Here is a 22,818-nt window from a genome sequence, read left to right on the forward strand (position 1 = left end):
TTTTCTAATTTGCTATGGTAACAGCTGTCTCTACATTTGTTTTAAGTGCGTTAATAAACTGTTTCCGCATCAGAATTTTGTAAAATCGAAATTAATAGACAAAATATGAAATCATTAAAAACTCGTTTTTTGATATACTAAAAATTTGCATAAATTAAATCGGAAAATACTAGGAAATGCCAGTAAATAGAATTCCAACATTATTTGTAACAGAACTATGCATATTTAAGCAAATCCCTATTAAAATATTCCGCTGTTATTCTGTTATCAACTAGCAAAGTTGTTTATGGTAATTCCAAGTTTCCATTATAAAATGCGGTCCAAATTTGTTTAGTCACCAGGACTAAACTTAGCAGCCCCTTTCCAGAGCATTAGAATTATTACGAGCGCAAATCGATATTCACTCGTTTACGACTTTATTCTAATTGTTGAAGGTGTCAAAGCTTCAAAATTATTTATCATCTGAAATCGAAACGCGCTAGACACTAAATAGCACTTTATGCAGCCTTAAAGTCAGCCTATAAAAAAGAAATCGGTACTAAACACTCAACACGTCAACACTCAAAATTTTATACGCAAAAAAAGTTATGGCTAGAAATATAAACGTGGGTTTCATTAAAAGTTTTTCGAATAGCTTCCGCTAAATCAGCTGGGATGATATTTTGATCTAGTTTAATGTAAGATTAAATTCCGGCCGTTATGAAATTGTTGCCAGTCCTACGTAGTTTAAAATTAAATTTGCAACTTTGTGATCAAAATTATTACGATAAAAAAACTAGAAACTATTTTAAAATTGATAGATTCAAAATTGAAACCGTTTTCGCGTTACACAATAATTCGTCTGTAACATTCGCACGTTTCATTTTGCATACAAAGTGCAAAATATCTCCTCTTAGATGCTGTGCACATGCTGTCGCTATTATTCTGACAAGAAACTTTATTGCAGTATCTGCGGCAAAATCGGCACAGTTTTAGTTTGCCAGCTCGGTTTCCTTCCGTTTATTTTTGTCTATCTACTTCTAATCTGCTTTGTTACTTTGTAGATCCTCCGTGTTCACCTTTAAGTTTGAGATAAACGCTTAGAAAGTAGTTTCTTTCGCAGATTTCGGATTCGGAAGATAAATTTACTCCACTTAACTCAATTTTGTCAATTTGAGGATGCTGATATTGAGAAAACTCTTGAATATCGTTCGATATTGAAAGCAGCAATTCGTTTATAGAGTGGAAGGACCAAAGCCCACGACTATTTTTTTAAATAAAATCTAATAATGTTATTGTTTCATTAACACAATTTCCTTAGTCCTAATAAATTAACTTTGAGTATTAAAACTTTGAGTTTTAGAGAGACTGAAGTTTAGAAGGTTGTTGCTTGTTTGGAATATTTTCTTTGCACTTGTAACATCAAGTATGTACCTAAAACTTTGACGCAAGTGGGAAGACTACTAATTAACATGACGGTAATAAAACAAGAAAGACAAAAATATTTTTTACGAAACGGTTTCCGGACAAAATCTCTTGAGGTTTTATTTACAGCTTTGTTTTTCATGAGTACACTTTATTTCGGCAAAAATAAATAAAAGAATTTGACCTGCCGCTTTACCCCTTTCATTTCATATCATATTTCTTAAATATAAAAATTTTAAACTGAAGACATGAAATGAATTTAAACCAGCAAGAACTGTAATGACGGGTTAATTTCCGTGACAATTTGAAATTGAAACTCTTGACGCTTTTCCGGTAATTTGATTTAATAACGGGAGCAAGAAAACCGCGCGCTGACTTGCATATTTTAGGAATGAGTAAAGCTCTCTCTGGGTGCTATTTTTATTAAATTTTTTTAGTAATAGGGTTTAGATCCTAACACAAACTTCCTTACCTCAATTGGTATCATGATAAAAGTGACAATTAGATCCGCAATGGCAAGATGGCGAATCATTAAACTTATCCTGGACTTCCGGTGTCTTGAGCGAAAAAGCGAAATAAAAACCGTGAGATTCCCAACAGCAGCAACAACAAACAACGCACTATAAACTAAAATTACTGTAAGATTCTGATGGAAAAGAATTTCCGGCGGAACTGTTTCGTTGTTATAAACATCCAAAGTTTCATTTAACACACTAATATTAGCTTTAGAGTCTTCGTCATAAACTTCCTCGCCCATTTTACCAGTTGCTACCGACAAGATTTCTATCATCCTGACACGAGGAAAGTTCGATTTTTCCAAACATTCTTGTCACTGTGGATGTTATTTACTTGATGTGTTAGTTTCACGAGATTTTGTTTATCTAAGCGCGTATTTGATGGTCTCGGTTACGAACCAACTTTTCAGGAGGAAAGAGCGCGCCCTTACTGAATGGAATATCTGTAGATTCATTGAAACCAGTGACATGCGCGTAAATGTACTGATTGGTCAAAGAACAACCCTGAATAGTTAAACGAGATTATATGGGAAATTGAGGGAAAGATGTGCATGCGAGGTTTTCAGAAGAATTTCTCCACGTCTCCAACAGCAAAAACAGCGGAGTGTGGCCAAATATACCGATTTATTGGATGTGGAATTTAATTCGGTTGAGCTAGAGGCAAATTAAAATTTTTATATACCTAGGTTACATCGGTACCTCGAAGCATAGGGGTTTATCTCCATAATTATAGTTTCGTGAAAATTAAGAAAACTGGTATTCTAAAAAAAACGGTGGTGTTATTAATCTCCTTTCAAATATGCAATTTAAGAGCGAATTGCGAGTTATTGATGACTATTTATTTCAATCGTGCGTAATAGTCGTAATCTTTGATCCAAAATAATTTCTGGGCATATTTTTACACTTGGTTCCTTATGCCTTTAAGAAAAATTGGGATTATTTGGACTTAAGTCCCACTTACATAGTATCAGGTAGCACTATTTCCATAACCGACAACGGCTTTTCTAAAGGTCGAGTTTCAAAATAAATTCAAATATTCGGTCTCTGAACGATTTGTAGACAAAACTGATTTTGAAACCTTTCAAGTAATTTCAAACTAGTTCTTCGTACTTTTATGACCAAATTTTCTACTTCTTCTACTTCTAAAATCGTTAAGTTCATTGTTTAAACCATGTTGATTGTCATTTTAATTTAGAAATGACATTCTTTCATAACCAAGTGCGTAAAATTGATCAAACAAGTTCGCAGAAGTATGACACTTTGACAGGTAAGTAGCAATCTTTCTTTAGAATACATTTATAGATGATTTATCGACTTTTGTTAAATTTCACGCATATTGGCAACGATTTCTCAAATTCCAACTGTCTGCAAAAAACTCAGGATTTCCGTGATTGAATCAGCACCGCAAAATGCGCGGAAATTTTATCGAGTTTAAGATGATTTTCCACCTTAAAAATTAAAATAATAGTTATTTACAGTCGCGTGTGGTAACTTACATTTTACAGCGCGGAATCAGTTTAATGATTGAGCGCTGTAAAATGGTTAACGCACAAGAGTTGTATTCACATTTTTGGCCGAATAACTTTTAATTTAATAATTGAGTTTTTCAAAATTCATGAGAACTGTCACATCTGACATTTATAGATTTTATGATCTGTCAATTCTGTCAATTTTGTAGTTGGTGCACAAAAAAAACACAAGATGGCGCTGAATAAAAAATGTTTTAGTGTGGCTTTAAAAATAAAAATATTGTTTTAATTGAGATAATAATTTAGGTAGATACCACTTTGGTGATCAATCTTCATTATGTTACAGTGATTTTAATTTATAAACGCATCTGAAGAGCAGACGATTTGGGCAATTTTTATCGCCCGGCGTGTATAAACGTCCAGGGAGCTTGTTAATATAATGTTTCCGTTTACAATTCATGAAGCCAAAAATAACTATTCTAATTACTCTTCGGACAAACTGCACATGCAACGGAAACAAATCTTTTTAAATCCTTCATATTTTAATTTGGCTTAATCCCAGCGCGGTTAAGAATTTATTAACACTGGGCGCGGCCAAATCTAAATTTCATACTAATAAACGTCACAAAATTTGTATTATGTTGAATAATGAATCCACTTGACATTAGATTTATTACAACCAAAAATATTAATCAAAAGTAACAAAAAAAGTTTTTATTAAATTAGCAGCGAAGTTCTTTAGCCCACTTTTAAATTACTGAGGGGTTTGACAATTTATTTCCGGTAAGATTACAGAGACAAATACTTTTCATTTTTCTTAGTTCTGTTTATAGTAGTATCAAACTTCCAAAAGTTTGTTTGTAATTATTCTAATACGATTACGTAAACTTGCAGGAACACAATATCATTTTTGGTGAAACAGTACAATTCTGTCCTTCAAGTGTAATTGAGCAAACACGTTACATGACAAGGGAGAGATAGTATAATTAAATATATGTCCGTAATACCAACTTTACATCAAATCCAATTATTTCTTACAACACCGCGTTTTGAGTTTACTTAGTTCATAATAATTATGAAAATTTATATGCAGAATACTAATGTTTTTAATGGATTTCAAGTTTTATAAATTGGCTTTGTCGAGTTGGATTTTAATTATGCTGGATTAAAAAAAGTTACAAACTTTTTAAGCGGAGGTAGCATATTCATTACTCGAAAAAAATAGTGGAGGCGCCGGGATTGAAATAGTGATATGTTCAAATATTTATAATAAAATTTTCAGTTAATATTTGAAAGTATTGCTTCATGACAATGTAGGTTTATTATGATAGAAATTTTGATATGAAAGTAATCACATAATTAATAATAAATGCGCATTTGATCAATCAAATAACAAATTTTAGGGGAGGATTTCTCATATTTTTCCTTCGTCTTTAAAATAAAAATTTCTAGAATGTGTCTTTCGTTCTACATTTTTGCAATTTGGCAGAATTAATATACGGTTGAAAACTAGTAATTACCTAAAATTTTATAGCTGTAGCACAAAAATTACCAAAGTTACAAATTTTAGGGAAGGATTTCTCATATTTCTTCTTCGCCTTAAAAATAAAAATTTCTAAAATTTGTGTCTTTCGATCTACAATGTTGCAATTTGTCAGAGTTAACAAACGCTTAAAAACTAGTAATGTCCCCAAATTTCGTAGCTGTAGCACTAAAATTACCAAAATTACGAATTTTTAGAAAGGAATTCTCATATTTCTGCTTCGCCTTGTAAATAAAAATTTCTAAAATTTGTGACTTTTGATCTACAATGTTGCAATTTAGCAGAAAGAATAAACAATTAAAAACTAGTAATTTCCTAAAATTTCATAGCTGTAGCACTAAAACTACCAAGGTTACGGATTTTAGGGTAATATTTCTTATATTTCGGCTTCGTCTTAAAATAAAAATTTCTGAAATTTGTGTCTTAATGGATTTCAAGTTTTATAAATTGGCTTTATCGAGTTGGATTTTAATTATGCTGGATTAAAAAAAGTTACAAACTCTTTAAGCGGAGGCATATTCATTAGTCGCAAAAAATGGTGGAGGCGCCGGGTTTGAAATAGTGATACAAATATTCAAAATAAAATTTTCAATTAGTATTCTAAAGGATTGCTTTATGACAATGTAGGTTCATTATAACTGAAATTTTGATATGCACGTTATCACATAATTAATAATAAATCCACATTTGATCAATCGGTGTTATAATAAACAGCTTCGAAATTCGACACATGATTATACCTTTCATTTGCACCTACAATGAACATGATTTAATAATTTATGAACATCAACAGTTATGTGGTACCACAAGCAATTTTCTGTAAAGCTAGGACTTGTGCGCCATTTGAGACTGCTTTAAAAATGTAATCTCAATTTACATGAGTGTGAACCACAATGTATTCCACGAACATTAAAATTTCACAAAGATTTACGTGCCCAAAACGTGAAACGTGTCAGTAATAATGTGTGGATTCAACGTCTATATTTAATAGAGTATAAGGCACTAAAATACCAGTCGATTGTACGTGAGGGGACATTTTAAATAGAGACATACTTCAGAGTTAATAGCCCTTCATGAATACTGAAGAGTTCTCAATTTAAGCATGAATTGTTACAACTAAAAATCTTTGGCTATCGACGAATTATGCCGTGACAGAAAACCTACCTAAAGCATGGAAAGTAGTAATTAAGTCGAGATTGGATCGCTTTTTGCAATTTCAATTCTTGGTATCCTGCACGTGAAAGATTCTACTTAATTACTTGTAGACTTAGACACGATTTTTTCAGGGTTTGACCGCACGTATATCACACGTTTCAAGTTTTCATGATGCGAATCTCGTGAGATTTGATCCATCATTTTACTGTCGGTAAATTTTTCTGCCAAATTTGAAGTATTGATCCGTTGCGTCGAGTTGACTCGTGTTTCGAATTAATTATTATAATTTCAATTACATCAAACAACAAATCGATCATCTCTGATCAAATGTGCTATTATCACTTATTAATAAACTCCACGTTTAATTGTGTTGTTCGGCTTCGAAAGCTATAATTTCCAATGGAATCCATTCTGTCTTAAATAAGCGAAATGTCCGTTTTAATTACAGGAATTATTTATATTGCGTATTGCGCCTGGATTAAACTTTTCTGTACTCTCATTGACATTGCTTCAAAGAGTTGATTAAAAAGTATTGCCAATTTCAGAACAGAACAATGTTTCGTGATCCCATAAATCATTGGCATAATTGTATTAAATCTTGAAGGCTTTTGATGCAGGACTGGGATAATTTTTCATGGATGCATCAATGCTGCATTGAATGCGAAATTTCTAGTTAGACAGCTCCTATTTATGCGGTACAAATTTTGTGTTTTGTCGACTTTCTAATTTCTTGCAAAATTATCCAAGATACGATAATAAATCATGGTTAAAGAGAACGAAGCATCAGTTTTCCATTTTTTTTCAAGGTTTTGTTGACGGCTATTAAATCCCTAGACACTTGTTTTAGGTTTGACAGAAAGATGAAATATTAAGAAAAGGCAGCCTCGGCGTTGAAGTTGTGGATAAGGTGATTGGGCGGCTGAGAATAGACTGTCCATGCGGATTGTTCTCATGAAAAAAAGCTTTCTTGACCTGGAATAATGGGCCCAATTTCATGAAAATTTAATGCAGCACTTCTAACGTTTTTACAATGAAATATTACTTTGAGTGACATAAAATAGCAAGAGTAAACTAATGAAATAGTGTCATTAATAGAGTTAGAGCTGCAGTTTCAATTGATGTATTAAACTTTCGTCAAAAAACAAAATGTCATGACTAAAACTATATCAATTTTCTGCGGTGAATATCTTGCTTATTTTTTGAGCAATAGGCTTCATTTTACGTAGAATTTGATTGAAATTCAAATCTGACAATAAATAACTGAGTTATGGCCAATTCATGTTCGTTTTTTTTCTCGCAATTTTTTACATAAATAATTGTTCTTAGATTTTCCTAAAATCGAAAGTTGCAGTTGTTCGCAAAAATTCATGACTAAAACTATGCCAAATTTCTGATATTAATATTGCGCTTATTTTTTGAAGTAAACTTGCGCTGTTATACATCATTTGACGCAGAATTTTCTGCAGATTCTAAATCGAGGCTCAAAATCTGTTTAACAAATAACAGAATTATGACCGGTTAAAGTTTCGAATAGTTAGTTTTAATTTTTCAAATTTTTAATGCTAAATGTTTCCGTAACCACGACACTAGAAGAAAACATTTTGCGCCATCGTTTTTCTTGCGCTTTTTTTTTCGGATTTGCTACCAAGTTCTCAAAAGTCAATAGGCGATTTTGTTGCGAAATAAAAGTTCCGACTCAATCGATAAAAATTTTTTCAATTTTTTGTTTTTTGCCCAAAACTTTTTATCCAATCGATCTTAAATTTGTATAGATAGGTACGTTTTACAATTTTTAGACATCGCGACGCCAAGCTATCGATAATAAATACCAATTTTTTTTTTCTGATTCTAGAGCTTTGTCAACTACAAGCAATTGGAAATTTATCAATTTGTTATTTTTAAAATTAAACATGATTTTAGGAGTGCTGCCCTAAACACAACGTATTTTCCCTCTCACTGCTTGTACGTGAAAGATTTTCGGTGTGATGAGAAAATTCTGTGCGTAATTTGTCAACAGAAAAAAACGAGCGAAACATTTAAGGGCAGATTTCATTGAACATCAATGATAAACGACGGAAATTAAAAATGGTTTATATCCTCTTCAACTGCAATACTAAAATTAATAATTCTTGGTATCGACAATAACTGATATGTGGAAATGAAAATTGAAACGCGTAGTTTCAAAGCGAGAAATGACATACCTACCTGAATACACGCTGAAAGGACAAAGCTTGTTAAATTCAAATTTATACTCTCACAGATGTGCGTAATGAATGCTACATTACGCAGGTAATTAATTACGTCAGTAGTAAAAAATAAAAACTTACCTGGAAACTAAGCTTTAGAGATTTCAGGGAAGTAATAAATTTAATTAATGGAGCATGCGGGAATGTAAAAAAACGGCGCACTCAAGTAAATTGAGTTTTCACACAATGACAGTACTTTGTAAATCCATCATCGACATGCACATTTTAAGTTCTTGAATAAACTTCCAGTAGTTATAAATACATAAAGTCACGCATCAATCTTATAAGCTTTATATTAAAATTTCCGATCTAAGACATGTGAGACGACATTCTCAGCTGTGTTTCCGAAATTCCATTTATACATTAATGACTTTCATAAAGATAAGTTCTGTGTACCATTAAACTCGATACTTTGTCTGAAATTGAATTTCCTTTTGACTATAAACTGGAATAATCCGGGCAATGACAGGCTCCAAGCTACGAAAAAACTCCGGAACTATTTAGAAGATAGGTAAACAGAGATTTATTAAATTAGCGCGGCTCCTTCTTTGTAATAAATAACGATTTTCCGGGAGCGAGCGCCATGAAGATAGAAAATTTAATTCCAAGGACAATTTTGTTAACAGATCTGATCCAATGATTGCTCGGAAGGACCCAACTTTCTTGTACTTGTAGAGCTGTTCGATAATACATTATCCAGTAATTTAGTTTAATTACAGCTTCTAACAATAAGTTAAAGTGGTTGAATCTGTACATGTGATTACGTACAAAAATGCGATTCAAAAATACAATTGTAAATTTTATTACACAAGATAACGTTTAGTATTCACCTCCTCTCATCCGTGAAAACTGTACTAACCAAGTTATATAATTCGTCATTCCTGAAACAGCCTGAAATTTCATTATTAAAATTCCACGTTTTTTCACCCACCATGAAAATCACAGTTATATCCAAAGAAAAAAGATTGCAGACGGTAAACCCGCGCCTCTTCCCCCGAAAACGAACTTGTAGCTTTTTCTGGAAACACAAAAGGAGCACTTTTCATTTCGCAACAAACTTACCTGTTGTCTCGTTGTGAGTAATTTTAGACTGAGCAGTTTTTCGGTGGCTTCATCAATCTGCAAACTTCACACGTGAACGCGCAAAAAAATGTTATTTTGGGTTTTCACCTTATCAGATATTTTGTTGAAGCCGACAATAATGAAAGTGTTACAAGCTATGGATGTTACGATCCAAACGATGTCGGCGATGGTGTTGGCTACGTATTGAACCAAACTAGCGTCGCTATGTACGGCGAAGTAAACAAACTTATAAATTCCGTTTGTTATAAATATGAAGTCTGACCAGAATTTTAGTAAAATTACTGGACTAAACAGTTTGTTGAAAGTCTCGGCGGTGTCAATGAGGTCATTGAACATATGAAGAGATTTCTGTAGGGTAGGCCAACTTTGGATGTTGTCGTCGTGTAAAAACTGGCATAATAAAGTGTATATTTTTTTGTACCGAATCAGGAGACAAAACAGGAAAAACTCAACGTTGCTATCATAAAACCAGCATATATAAACTGGTACTAGAGCCAAAAAGTCGTGAGCACCACAAAAAAAGATCTCCTGTAAAAAAACCACCAAGATTTCGCAATATTTAGTTGTCACGAAAACTGCGAAACCAACTTTGTTGCTTTGTGTTGTTCTCATTGTTGTTTCCTTCAATTTCTCCTCAATTGAAAGAAGTTTAGAGAGGAAACCTGAAAGCTGGGATTGTCTCCAATGAGACAATAGGAGAATTCCCGTGTTTTGCAGTACCACAACGTACATTTCGTACAAATCCAAAAACGTGCTGTCTTTAACTGTTGAGATTTTAAAGGAGACGATTGCATTGATGATAATTGCAGCGGTGAGAAACCACCACAGTTTTGAGTTTTTAGGTTCAAATTTTTGTGTGTTTTCAGATCGAAAGATAAAAACGGGGAGTCCTGAATATTTCCAAATTTTTATGACCAGGCATAAATCGTCAGGGTTCTCTCTATTCATTTATTTATTGGTGCGTTTGGATCCACGGTAGTGACAATAATAACACCCTTGAACAATACAAGTGTAATTATAACAAAGTAGTTATAAATAATAAGAAAAGTAAACAAATAAAATTGTGTCACCAATAGATTTGGAGTTGCTAGTTCGAGTGGCATTAAACTTTTGTCGAAAAAAAAAAAATTGATGAGTAAAACTATGTCAGACTTCTGCGGTCGATATGCGGCTTATTTTTGAAATTTTGGGTTGTCGCCAGAAAGCCAAAATTTTGAAGCTCCGGAAACGATTTTGCTCGATATTACCGGAATTAAGGCAAATAGAAAAAAACTCTTTCCAAAATCGTTTTTCTCGCGATTTTTTAGATAAGAAATCGTTCTTAGATTTTCCTACAGTCGAAAGTTGGAGTTCTTTGCGAAAATACCTAACTAAAACTATGGCAAAAGTTCTGAAATCGATATCTGGCTTATTTTTGGAGTAATTATACGTCATTTTACGCAAATTTTTACGTAGATTCCAAAAAGGTGAGAATTGTTAAGATCGGTCAACAAATAACTGAGGTATGAGCGATCAAAGTTTTAGACATTGAATTTTGAGTTGGAAAATTTTCAAAGCTGAATATCTCCAAAACTACGAAAGATTTGGAGAAACGGATTTTACCATCGTTTTTTTGGCTCATTTTACTTTAGAATATGTTCTCAAAAGTCAAAAATTCGATGGTCAATTTTTTAGGCAAATAAAATGTTGCGACTCAAAGGATGAAAAATTTTAAATTTTTCGTTTTTTGATTGGCCTTCGTAAACCACTTGCCTTATGGACCTGAGTCAGTTGAGAGATCTTGAACTGCTTTTTCGATCAATATATAATTCATTAATACTAAGTGCAGTTTTCGCCCCGAAGCAGCATCTTGAAAATGACGCTAAAACTACACTCTGAAAATCTATTTTGGTCGATATCTCGTTTATTTGTTAAGGAAATTTACAGTATGTATGTATGTATACAGTATGTGGGCTCATTTTACGCAAAATTTTGCGCTGAATTCAAAACCACCCTTGTTTTTCTCGTCAGTCAACAAATAACTGAATTAGAGCCGTTTGAAACTTTGAGTTGTCTGTCGCCAGAAGGCCAAAATTTTGGCGGTCCGGAAACGATTTTGCTCGATATCCCTTAAATTAAGACAAATATAAACAAACCCTTTTCAATAGTTTTACCTAAGAAACCGTTCTTAGATTTTTCAAAATTCGAAATTTGGAGTTTATTTTTTTGAAGTAAACTTGCGTTATTGTATTTGACATTTGACAACAAATAACTGAGTTATGGCCGATCAAAATCCAAAACTTAATTTTATCGAAAATATAGCAAAAAGGTACTTCTGGTAAAAATCCAAAAAAGTGCTATTTTTAAAAGTAGAGAATATTTTTAGTATATTTTCTGATCAGAGGGCTGACATAAGCAATCCTAAAAATTTCCGAATTTTTATGACCAACCAATAATCGTCATTTTTTCCTCATTTATTTAAAGGTGTGTTTAGTTCTATGGTAGTGACAATAATAACACCGATGGTCAACACACATGTAATTATAACAAATTAATTAAAAATAATATCAACAAAAGTAAACAAAACAAACAAACAAAAGTTGTTTTTCAGTCTTCATTGTTGAACCGAAAGCTCAACCGCAGTTGTCACTCGAGATATCTGAACCCTCCAAATAATATAATTTGTCATTCCTGCAACTCCCTAAAATTTCCCTTGCAAAGCGTTCCTTAATTATTACTTACCGAGAAAATTGCAGTTTTATCCAAAGGAAAAAAACTGCAGACCGAAAATCGAAGCTTCTTACTCTGGAAACGCACCACTAAATTTTTCTAAAAGTGAAGCTTAGTCTATGAGCTAAATCCTTCGAAATCTTACGTGTTTATCGGCAGAAAGCAGTTTTAAATTAGCTAACTTCTTCATGATTTGATCCGACTGTAAACATTTCCTTATAAATTTGTTTAAACTGTCTCTTTTACCTTGTCTGCTATATTGTTGAAGCTGCTAATAATATAATAGTTAGCATATACAGGGTGGCCCATCTAAGACTTTCGGGCTCAATATCTTTGTCATTTATGAACGGATTTTTCTAAAATTTAAAATATAATTTCTTGAGTAGGTAAGGATGATGTGACATTACCAGCGTCATCCTTGTCTTAAAAATGTTAATTTTACTTGTCTTATTTTAAATTTTAATTAGTTAAGATTTATGTCATTTTATAAAACATCAATAATTATCCGAGTGTGTCAAAACTCAACCGTCTAGCTAGTCAAGTTGCCGAGAAAAAGAGAAAAAAGACCCTCAACATTTCCAAAAGATGCAAAATCATAGTCGGCTATGAAAAAAATAATTTCCCACGCCCAATTTTGGACATCCCTGCGTTCGGTCTGTCAATAATCGCTGACGTCAGTGACGTTCTTGACATTTGTAATATTTCTCATTTGAGGTTATGTTTACTTTTGAGCATGATGATGAAAATCATTGATTTAAACTTGCGCAGAACGATTTATCTCGATCTTTTGAAATTGGAAACTAATCACAATGCATCAGGCAACGTTTTGGTGCAAAAAATGCGTAGGCACAAGGAAATGTGAGTAAAAAAACTTGTTGAAAGTTGGTTATCACCAGAAAAATGATTGCAGTTTGGTTTGCTGAGGTGCAACTAGAATTCACGACTTCTTTAGAAATGTCACTGGTTTATTGGAAATGGAAATTCAGTGACACGTATGCAGTGAAGCGATTTGACTCATTTATGATTGCATTTACGTTAAAACAGTTATTTCAATTATGATGGAGACAGAATTAGCTGATTTCATCCTTTTTCGGCAAACTTCTTTACTGCGCCTATAAAATGTATGGTACTAGATACGTTTAACATTTTTCTTTTGTTTAATAATGTCATTAATCCAAAGTAGATTAAGCTCGAAGCTCCAATATGTGAACTGCCGTAGTCAAGAAGTCAAAATTGGTTCACAATACGTATGAAATCTAGGACGCAGTGCTGCTATCGAAAAATACTGGTGCAGTCGGTATAGTTGGTATGCAAAACTAACGAAGAATGCTGTATCGTTGAGTGGCTTAGAACCTACAAGAGCAACGGCAAAGACAAACTTACCCATGTCAAAACGGAGTTTTGTGGTATTTAGTGGCTATGCGACTAATAAATTCGTATGTTTCAATTATGATTTGTAGAAACAAAGTCGAATCGACAAATGTAGGCACAATTCTGCACACTTTCAAGACCGCCATGCTAAAAGATGTTATCATGAAAGTTTTTTCAAGTCCAAATTGGTCGTACAGTACCATTAATATTCCGTTTCGAAATATTAGCAAATGAAACTTTGAATAGGAAACCAACTAATGATACCAAGACGTATAAGTAATATGGAAATCAGATACATGTGCTTACCGACAACTAAGCGGTTTTGGATCACCAAAAACGCATAATAGTGAGTTACTTTTTCTAAGGTCATTGCAAATTGTAGGAACACTGTTTACATCTGATATTTCAGATTCGTGTTTTCGAACTGAATATGGTGCATGATGTTGCGAGTTGTATTTGTTGCTTCAACAAACCTTGCGAACTACCTAACGATCTAGGACCACTATACCCCCTCTATTATCATATGAAAAATGTGCTTGCACGGTATCAAGACAATTTCTCACTAAGAAAGAATAACGAGTCAAAGAAGTAGTGCAAGAAAAAAATGAAACAAAATGACAATGAACATCATTTATAACTGCGTTCTAATGAAAATTGCACACATGATATTTCTAACAAAGTATCGTCGGTCGACTCTTTCAATGGGATAATTCTTTAAACAACCAATTAATAACTTGGACGAGTGAAAAAAGACGCACAAGACTGAAAGCAACACACTGAAAATGATGCAGTACTCCAACACGGACTGTTACTTTCAATATTGAACCTGTTTTTTCTCAATGAACCGCCAAAAGATGCAAACATGTAAAGGACTCTTATTGACACCCTATCGTACCCTGCTGCAAGCATTAAGAACGATTGCAGAACGTTCTGGACGGTGTTGTTGATCACCATGAACGACTATGCCACTTGGATTCTTCTAACATGGGTGGATATGTTTGACGGACAGTAACCAAGCTGCTAAAAGTGCAAAACCCTGCTTGTTGATGAATTCGATGAAGAGTCGCCGCAACATTACATGGTAAGTGTTCAGCGAAGGAAAATGACTAGTATCATCGAAGCAATTGTTCCAGTTGAAAGCGACAAGCGATTTGCTCGGACCAAGGGGCCTCAAATTCATTCTTCGCCATCATAGAACATATCCAAAAACTTATGCTGCCCCTAATTGTTTGTGTCCATTTCGTTACAAGAAAGTTCAAGAAATGAGTTGCTAGTAAAAAAAGCCAAATCTCATCGCATCGCCAACAAGCAAAATGGCAGTGACCAAACGCTTACAATATTCCAGCATTATTTGCACTTGTTATAAATGTTCAAAGTACAGACACATGTTGTAACAGTGTAAATATCTGATACATTTGTAAATTTTTGTACATTCGTTCATTACTATTGTAGAAAATATGGTGTTACATTGCTATAATTGTCACTGGTATAGTTTATTCACTGTTAAAACTTTGTACCTTACAATAAAATACCTTGTAACAAATTATTTGTTAATCAAAGTAAAGTAGTTTCCTGAAAAAGGACGAAATCTTGTGATCATCTAATTCTGTCTTCATCATAAATGAGATTACTGTTTTAACGCAAATGCAATCATAAATGAGTCAAATCGCTTCACTGCATACGTGTCACTGAATTTCCATTTCCAATAAACCTGTGACAGTGCTAAAGAAGTCGTAAATACTAGTTGCACCTCATAACGAACCATTCTGCAATCATTTTTCTGGTGACGACCAACTTTTAACAAGTTTTTCGCTCACATTTCCTTGTGCCTATGAAATTTTTGCACCAAAACGTTGTCTGATGTATTGTGATTAGTTTTCAATTTCAAAAGATCGGGATAAATCGTTCTGCGCAAGTTTAAATGAATGATATTCATCATCATGTTTTAAAGTAAACATAACCTCAAACGAGAAATATCACAAATGTCGAGAAACGATGCTCGGTTCAATGCATTGTGATTAGTTACTAAAAGATCGAGATAAAAAATCGTGAATGTGCATGTTTAAATCAATAGTCCTCATCATAATGCTCAAAAATAAACATAACCTCAAATGAATGTCACAAATGTCATGAATGTCACGGATTCATCAACAAGTCAGGGATGTCCAAAATCTAAACTCGCTGTAGAAGTCAATTGTTTCATAGCCGACTATCAGTTAGTATCTTTTGGAAATGTTGAGGTCCTTTTTTGTCTTTTTCTCGGCAACTTGACTTGCTAGACGGTTGATTTTTGGCACGCGCGTATAATTATTGCTGTTTTATAAAATGACATAACTTTTAACTAATTAAAATTTAAAATAAGACAAGTAAAATTAACATTTTTAAGACAAGGATGACGCTGGTAATGTCATATCATCCTTACCTATTCAAGAAATTATATTTTAAATTTTGGAAAAATCCGTTCATAAATAACAAAGATATTGAGCCCGAAAGTCTTAGATGGGCCACCCTGTAGAATACCCCTTATGTAGCTGTATTAGGTATTTCTCGATTGACAACTAAAATGACAGCAATGTTGTTTTATGACATGATTGCACCCATTTATTTATCAAAAATTCCTAAATGCACTTCCCTAGATATTTTATATTAAAATTAATACAGATAAACTTCAGATTGTTTATTATTTAGTAATCAAAGTTGCTTCCAATTCCGTAAACAGATTGAAAATTATGGATTGATGGTAACTATGCTATTATGAAATGGTAACTACCTTATTTGAATTATTTTTATCATCACATCACTATTCTGATCTACTTAACATGCACACAAACTTATTAGAGACATCTTAATATACTTACATGTCTCTATAATAGATATTTATTTTACCAAAAGAACGAAACAGAAAATAAGTTATTCTAGAGATTGTAAACCGAGAGAAAAAGAGCGTAACACAAAATTTTGTCCAAAGCCTCTGTTGGTTGCAACTAAAAAATTAAAAGAATTGGCAAAAGTGACATTTTTTTACAATTATGTTGCCATGGAAAATGGAATGATTTTTGTTTATGGTCCCCAGAGAGCAATACTTTGTCTGCCTCAGAGAGTAAATAAAGACCACTTTATTAGTGCTTTTTGGAGTATTTTTTTTATTGCGTCAAATTTTTTAAATCTCGTTTTACAATTTATTTTCCTCGCTTTTCTCATTTTTACTGAAACTGAAATAGGTATATTATTATCGTAGAAATGCCAGCTATCATCTAAAAGAAACCCAGTTTTAAATTCCTGAAGTTATTAAACCGTGCCTCGGCCCATTTTCCACATTTTTGACTCTAACGTTTTACTTACAGCATAAATCGTCGGATAATCTAGTAGATAAAAACCGCAGATACTGAATTTGATTTTATTAAAATGGGGGTTGATACTAAGAAGCTCGTGCTGAAAAAGTCCGTCTGTATAAACAAGACTGAAATTTACAACGTACTGGTTTATATGGCAACAATCTTTTATTAATAACGTGGTAAAAGTCATCGATTTTCTGCAAGAATGATTGCCGCTAAAACATATAAAACGTGTAAAATAAAGCTCGAATGTAGCACCATTACCTGTTCTGTCACTGCTTGGTAAAAACAAATAGTGCTGAAGTCTGCAGCTGCTTGTATGATCACGTACAAGAAGCAAACTAGATTCATACGAAAATCCAAATTTCCGAAAGTTAAAATCGAGTAATATACTCCTACAGTGGTGCATAGCGCTTCGACTGCCATTTCAACCAGGATAATTTCCTGGAATGTATTCTTAATATCCATGATTATTCCGTCTAAAAATTCGATTATATTCCGAAGTTCGTCGAAACCTCGAGATTCTAAAATCTTCGTAGTTTCAACATGGATTTCTAACAATAAATACAAAGTCTTCAAGGCAAAGAAGAAAGTAAAAAGCATTAATTGAATAAGAAATTGATAGTGCCATTCAAAGTAAAAAAATGCGATATTGACTTTGAAAGTAGGCTCGCTTGCGATATCAAAAATCAAGGATATAATGGTACAAATATACCTGATTAGCAGATATTGTAAGAAAAAGTTCGCATTTTGGTAAATTACGTGTGTGTTGGTTAAATTTTGAACTATCACTTCAGCTTCAATTAACTTCGAAATTATAGCCACCAAATTGTATCTTCTTCTGTAAATCACAGTGATAGCGATAACATTTTGAGATCCGAGTAACGCAAGCTGTGAACCTAATAAGAAACCACCATTGAATATTCTTTCTTGCACAAAAAAAATACAAATCGCTGTCATCAGTAATATTACTATGGGAGACAGCAGTACGTTACTACAAACGAACGTTTTTTTCCTTAATTTGCTTGAGTACTTCTTTGTAAAGATAATAAGTCCTGTATACTTCCAAACTATGGAAACTGGTGTTAAAAACGAAGAAAACTTATTGGGTTGCCACATCATGACTATTGGTATAATAATCGAGTGTTATTATAGCTAAACATTTAATAAGCTAAATTAATTCTTGATCGATACAAAGTATAATACGTTTATGTAAAACATTTGAAATTAACGAGATACCACTTGTTAATAAATTGTGGAAAAATTGTGGTGAAGTGAAAGTCATTTCTTAAGTAAATTGCCTTCGGATTCTGAAGGTGAGACTAGTTTTGCTCCGTCACAGGCATTTTGTCAAAATTAGAAGAATTGCTTGAATATTGCGTTGTGAAGAGACAACAAATCCGAAATACCTAAATTTAGTGTGGTTTTATTACAGTATTGACATCTTCGCAAATATCTTTTCTACTTAGAGAAAAATTTCTGATTTTTTTTTAATAAAATTCGTAATTTTGGTAATTTTGGAGCTACAATTATGAAACTTTAGAAATGTTTATTTTGAAAACACCAAAAATTTCTGACTTCCGCCAATAAAATTCGTAATTTTGGTAAGTTTAGTTCTACAGCTATGAAATTTGGGGAAGTTACTCTTTTTGAACCGTGTACTAACCTTACTAAATTGCAAAATTTTAGAGCTAAAATCACAAATTTTAGAAATTTTCGTTTTAAAGAGGAAAAAAAATTCACATCATCCTCCACTAAAATTTGTAAATTTTGTAATTTTAGTGCTACAACTATGAAAATTGGGGAAGTTACTATTTTTGAGCTATGTATTAACTCCACTATCTTGCAAAATTGTAGAGCAAAAAACACAAATTTTCGAAATCTTTATTTTAAAAGCAGTAACAAATTCCGGCATCATACACACACATAGAATTGCTTGAATATTGCGTTGTGAAGAGACAACAAATCCGAAATACCTAAATTTAGTGTGGTTTTATTACAGTATTGACATCTTCGCAAATATCTTTTCTACTTAGAGAAAAATTTCTGATTTTTTTTTAATAAAATTCGTAATTTTGGTAATTTTGGAGCTACAATTATGAAATTTAAAAAAGTTACTCTTTTTGAGTTATGTACATAACTTTACTAAATTGCAAAATTGTAGAGGAAAAGACACAAATTTTAGAATTTTTTATTTTACAAACACAAAAAATTTCCGACTTCTTTCAATAAAATTTGTAATTTTAGTAATTTCAGTGCTACAGCTCTAAATTTTAAAGCAAAAATCACAAAACACAAAAAAAACTTTTAAAAACTTTACAGAATTCCTGAACTATGAACTTTTACATAGACCTTGAAAAACAGGACAAAAATGCTTAAACAAAACAAATAATTCTGAAGGGGCCTTACTATGTAGTAAAAAACTTAAAAATAGATCTATCTATACCTATCTTAATAACAGTACAATTTTTGAAATATTTGTTAATATACCTTAAGAACAGCATAAAATCGTTAAAATATTTGCTTTTTAAAAGGTGAAAACCGTATTCATTTTTGTGCTACAGTGGCTCAACAAAAAAACGGGAAAAAGGCGAATTTTAACTGTTAATTAAGAAGGCTGTTAAAATAGGGGTAAAGTGCTTAAAAAACAAAGTATTCTGAGGTGGCCCAACAGAAAAACGGAAAAAAGACGAATTTTAAGTGTTTTTAAATGGTAACTTTTCTTAACCGAAACCGTATTCACGTTTAATAAAACAGGATTTATTTCATAAAATTCTGACTTTTTAAAAAAAGGTGACTTCGAAAAACCGGGCAAAGCATTAAAAACATGTTGTCTTCTAAAGGGGCCTTAGTAATAGTATTTCCATTTCAAAGATGAAAAAAAAAATCCGACAATCTCCACTAAAATTCGTAATGTTAGTAATTTTAGTGCTACAACTATGAAATTTAGGGAAGTTACTTTTTTTGAATCGTGTATTAATTCTACCAAATTAAAAAATGGACGAGTAAAAGGCAGAAACTTTAGAAATGTTTATTTTGAAAACACCAAAAATTTCTGACTTCCGCCAATAAAATTCGTAATTTTGGTAAGTTTAGTTCTACAGCTATGAAATTTGGGGAAGTTACTCTTTTTGAACCGTGTACTAACCTTACTAAATTGCAAAATTTTAGAGCAAAAATCACAAATTTTAGAAATTTTCGTTTTAAAGAGGAAAAAAAATTCACATCATCCTCCACTAAAATTTGTAAATTTTGTAATTTTAGTGCTACAACTATGAAAATTGGGGAAGTTACTATTTTTGAGCTATGTATTAACTCCACTATCTTGCAAAATTGTAGAGCAAAAAACACAAATTTTCGAAATCTTTATTTTAAAAGCAGTAACAAATTCCGGCATCATACACACACATAGAAATTTTTATTTTAGAAACTGCAAAAATTTTAAACTTTTTTGAATAAATTTTTTTAGGCTGGTTTACAGAAGCTAAATTATATCTTTAAGTTTGATTAAAAATTTAACGTAATGTTAAAGTAATATGTGATCGATTTTCCGCCACACAAATGTCCGCAATCGTCAAATTAGTTAATTTCAATTGTATTACTGTGTAAACCAGCTCTTAATCTTATAATTTTAGTGTCATAGCTATGCAAAATCTTGCTTTACAATGAACTGAATTAAATCGAATTAATTCTCCGCCAGTTTCTCATTTTTTCTGAAATTGAAAAAGGTATACTATTACCGTGGAGATACCAGCTATCATCTGAAAAAAATCCAGTTTTAAATTCCTGAAGTTATTAAACCGGGTCTCGTCCCATTTTCCACATTTTTATTTCTAACGTATTACTTACTGAATAAATCGTGGGATAATCTAGAAGAAACAAACCGCAGATACTGAATTTAATTGAATTAAAATGATAATGGAAACTGAAAAGCTCGCTCTGAAAAAATACGTGTGTTTAAACAGGACTGAAACTCACAACATACTTGTTTATACGACTGCAATCTTCTATTAAAAACGCAGCAAAAGTCATCGATTTTCTGCAAGAGTGATTGCCTCTAAAACATATAAAAGGTAAAAAATAAAACACGAATTTATTACTACCTGTTCTGCCACTGTTTGGTAAAACACAATCGTAGTGAAGTCAGCTGCTGCTTGTATAATCGTGACGAAAAAACAAGTAACAGTCATACAAAAATCCACATTTCCGAATGTTAAAATCGAGTAATAAACTCCTATAGTGGTGCATAACATTTCGGATATCATTTCTGCGAGGATGATTTCCTGAAATGTATTTTTAATATCCATAATTATACCGTCCAAAAACTCAATTGTGTTCTGAAGTTTGTCAAAATCGCGAGATTCCAAAATCTTGGTGGACTCAACATGGATTTCTAACATTAAGTACAAAGTCTTCAGAGCAAAGAAGAAAGTAAAAAAGACTAGTTGAATAATAAAATGATAGGGCCAGACAACGTAACAATAAACGACATGGAGTTTAAAAATTGGCTCGCTTGTAACGTCAAAAATCATCGACAGAACAGTACAAATACACCTGACCACCAGATATCTTAAGAAACACTTCGCACTTTCGTAAATTACATGCGTGTTGGTTAAGTTTTGAACCATCGCTTCAGCTTCAATAAACTTTGAAATTATAGCCACCAAATTGTGTCTTCTTCTGTAAATGACAACAACGGCGATAAAATTCTGAGACCCGTATAACCCAAGTTGTAATGCTAACAATAGATCATTGTAACTGACGAGAATTCTTTCCCACACAAAGTAGAAACAAATCGCTGTCATTACCAGTTGTACCAACGGAGATATCTGACTGTTACTACAAATAAAAGTTTTCTTCTGAAATTTTCTTGAGTACTGCTTTGTGAAGACAATGAGGCCTGAATATTTCCAGACTGTGAAAACTGGTGTTAAAAAAGAAGAAATATTATTAGGTTGCCACATCATGTCTGTTGGTGCTACAACTAAACATTTAATCATTTAAATAGATATTCTTTATCGATAAAAGGCATGCGTTTGTGTAATTATGTCTGAACGTTTTTACATTATTACCATAATTAAAAGAAAAAATGTGCTCGTGGTCGCGACCTGTAAAAATCGCATGTCTTGAACAATAGGAATTGGAGAAACGGCTATCTTGCGGACAAAACTGTGATGTTCGCCCAGTTCGCCAGCGTACTTACATTATTTATTTGATTAGGACTAAACCGCAACAAGCATCTCGTTAAAAGTTTCTACTACCATAGAAAGGCCCCTTTTATACCGAAACTTACGCAATTAGTTACACTTTTATGTACTTGCATAAAAATTTTATTGTAAAAGTCTTATAAAGAGAACCGTGCTCCACTTACAAATGATTTATTTCCCTTGGAACTGAAAGATGTATGTTAAGACGGTTGCTATGACAATCATCTACAAAACAATTCTAAGCTTTAGTAGAATGAAAGTGGACGTACTGAATAAATGAGAGGATAATCAAGGAAGAAGAATCCGCAAATGTTCAAACGGAGGTGCTTCAATTCTACCAAAGTTGCGCTTACTTTTTGAAACACGCCTGTGTTTAAATCCTCGATTTTTTCCATCAGTTTTGTTCTCTAAAACATGTTTTGCATAAAATTATCTTGTAACAGGACAAATACTTCTGCGACGGCATTCTGGAAAAACCACACTGTGGAGAAATTCGCCTGGATTTGAAGAATGAAATATGTGACCAACATTACAATTATCATAAATTCAAAACGCGAATACACCAGAATTGAATAAAAGAGACCAACGGTAGTTGATAAGGATTCAATTATCGTCTCCACTAAAATAACCTCTTGACACGTGGCGTGGATCTCCATTACTATTTCATCGATACTTTTGGTAATTAGCTTAATTTTACCCAAATCAGCGGGTGGTAATTCTTCAGTGTGAAGGTGATTCTTTAATGTACAATAAAAGGATTTTAGTCCCAGAAAAAACACAA

General features: G+C 32.6%; 1 protein-coding gene across 2 annotated transcripts in view; it reads right to left on the reverse strand.

Moving 5' to 3' along the window:
• Positions 1–2,345, reverse strand: part of LOC148173250 (adipokinetic hormone/corazonin-related peptide receptor variant I-like) — a 53,816-nt gene extending 51,471 nt beyond the window's left edge. For both annotated transcript variants that reach the window (XM_088038842.1, XM_088038841.1), the window contains exon 1: positions 1,877–2,345. In XM_088038842.1, the coding sequence (XP_087894968.1) occupies positions 1,877–2,194 (318 nt within the window). In that variant the 5' untranslated portion in view covers positions 2,195–2,345. The remainder of the gene's footprint in view (positions 1–1,876) is intronic.
• Positions 2,346–22,818: the final 20,473 nt, after the last annotated feature.

The sequence above is a fragment of the Gnatocerus cornutus genome, chromosome 6, assembly GCF_029298725.1.
Source record: "Gnatocerus cornutus isolate USDA-ARS CGAHR chromosome 6, icGnaCorn1.1, whole genome shotgun sequence".
In the NCBI taxonomy this organism is placed as follows: Eukaryota; Metazoa; Arthropoda; class Insecta; order Coleoptera; family Tenebrionidae; genus Gnatocerus; species Gnatocerus cornutus.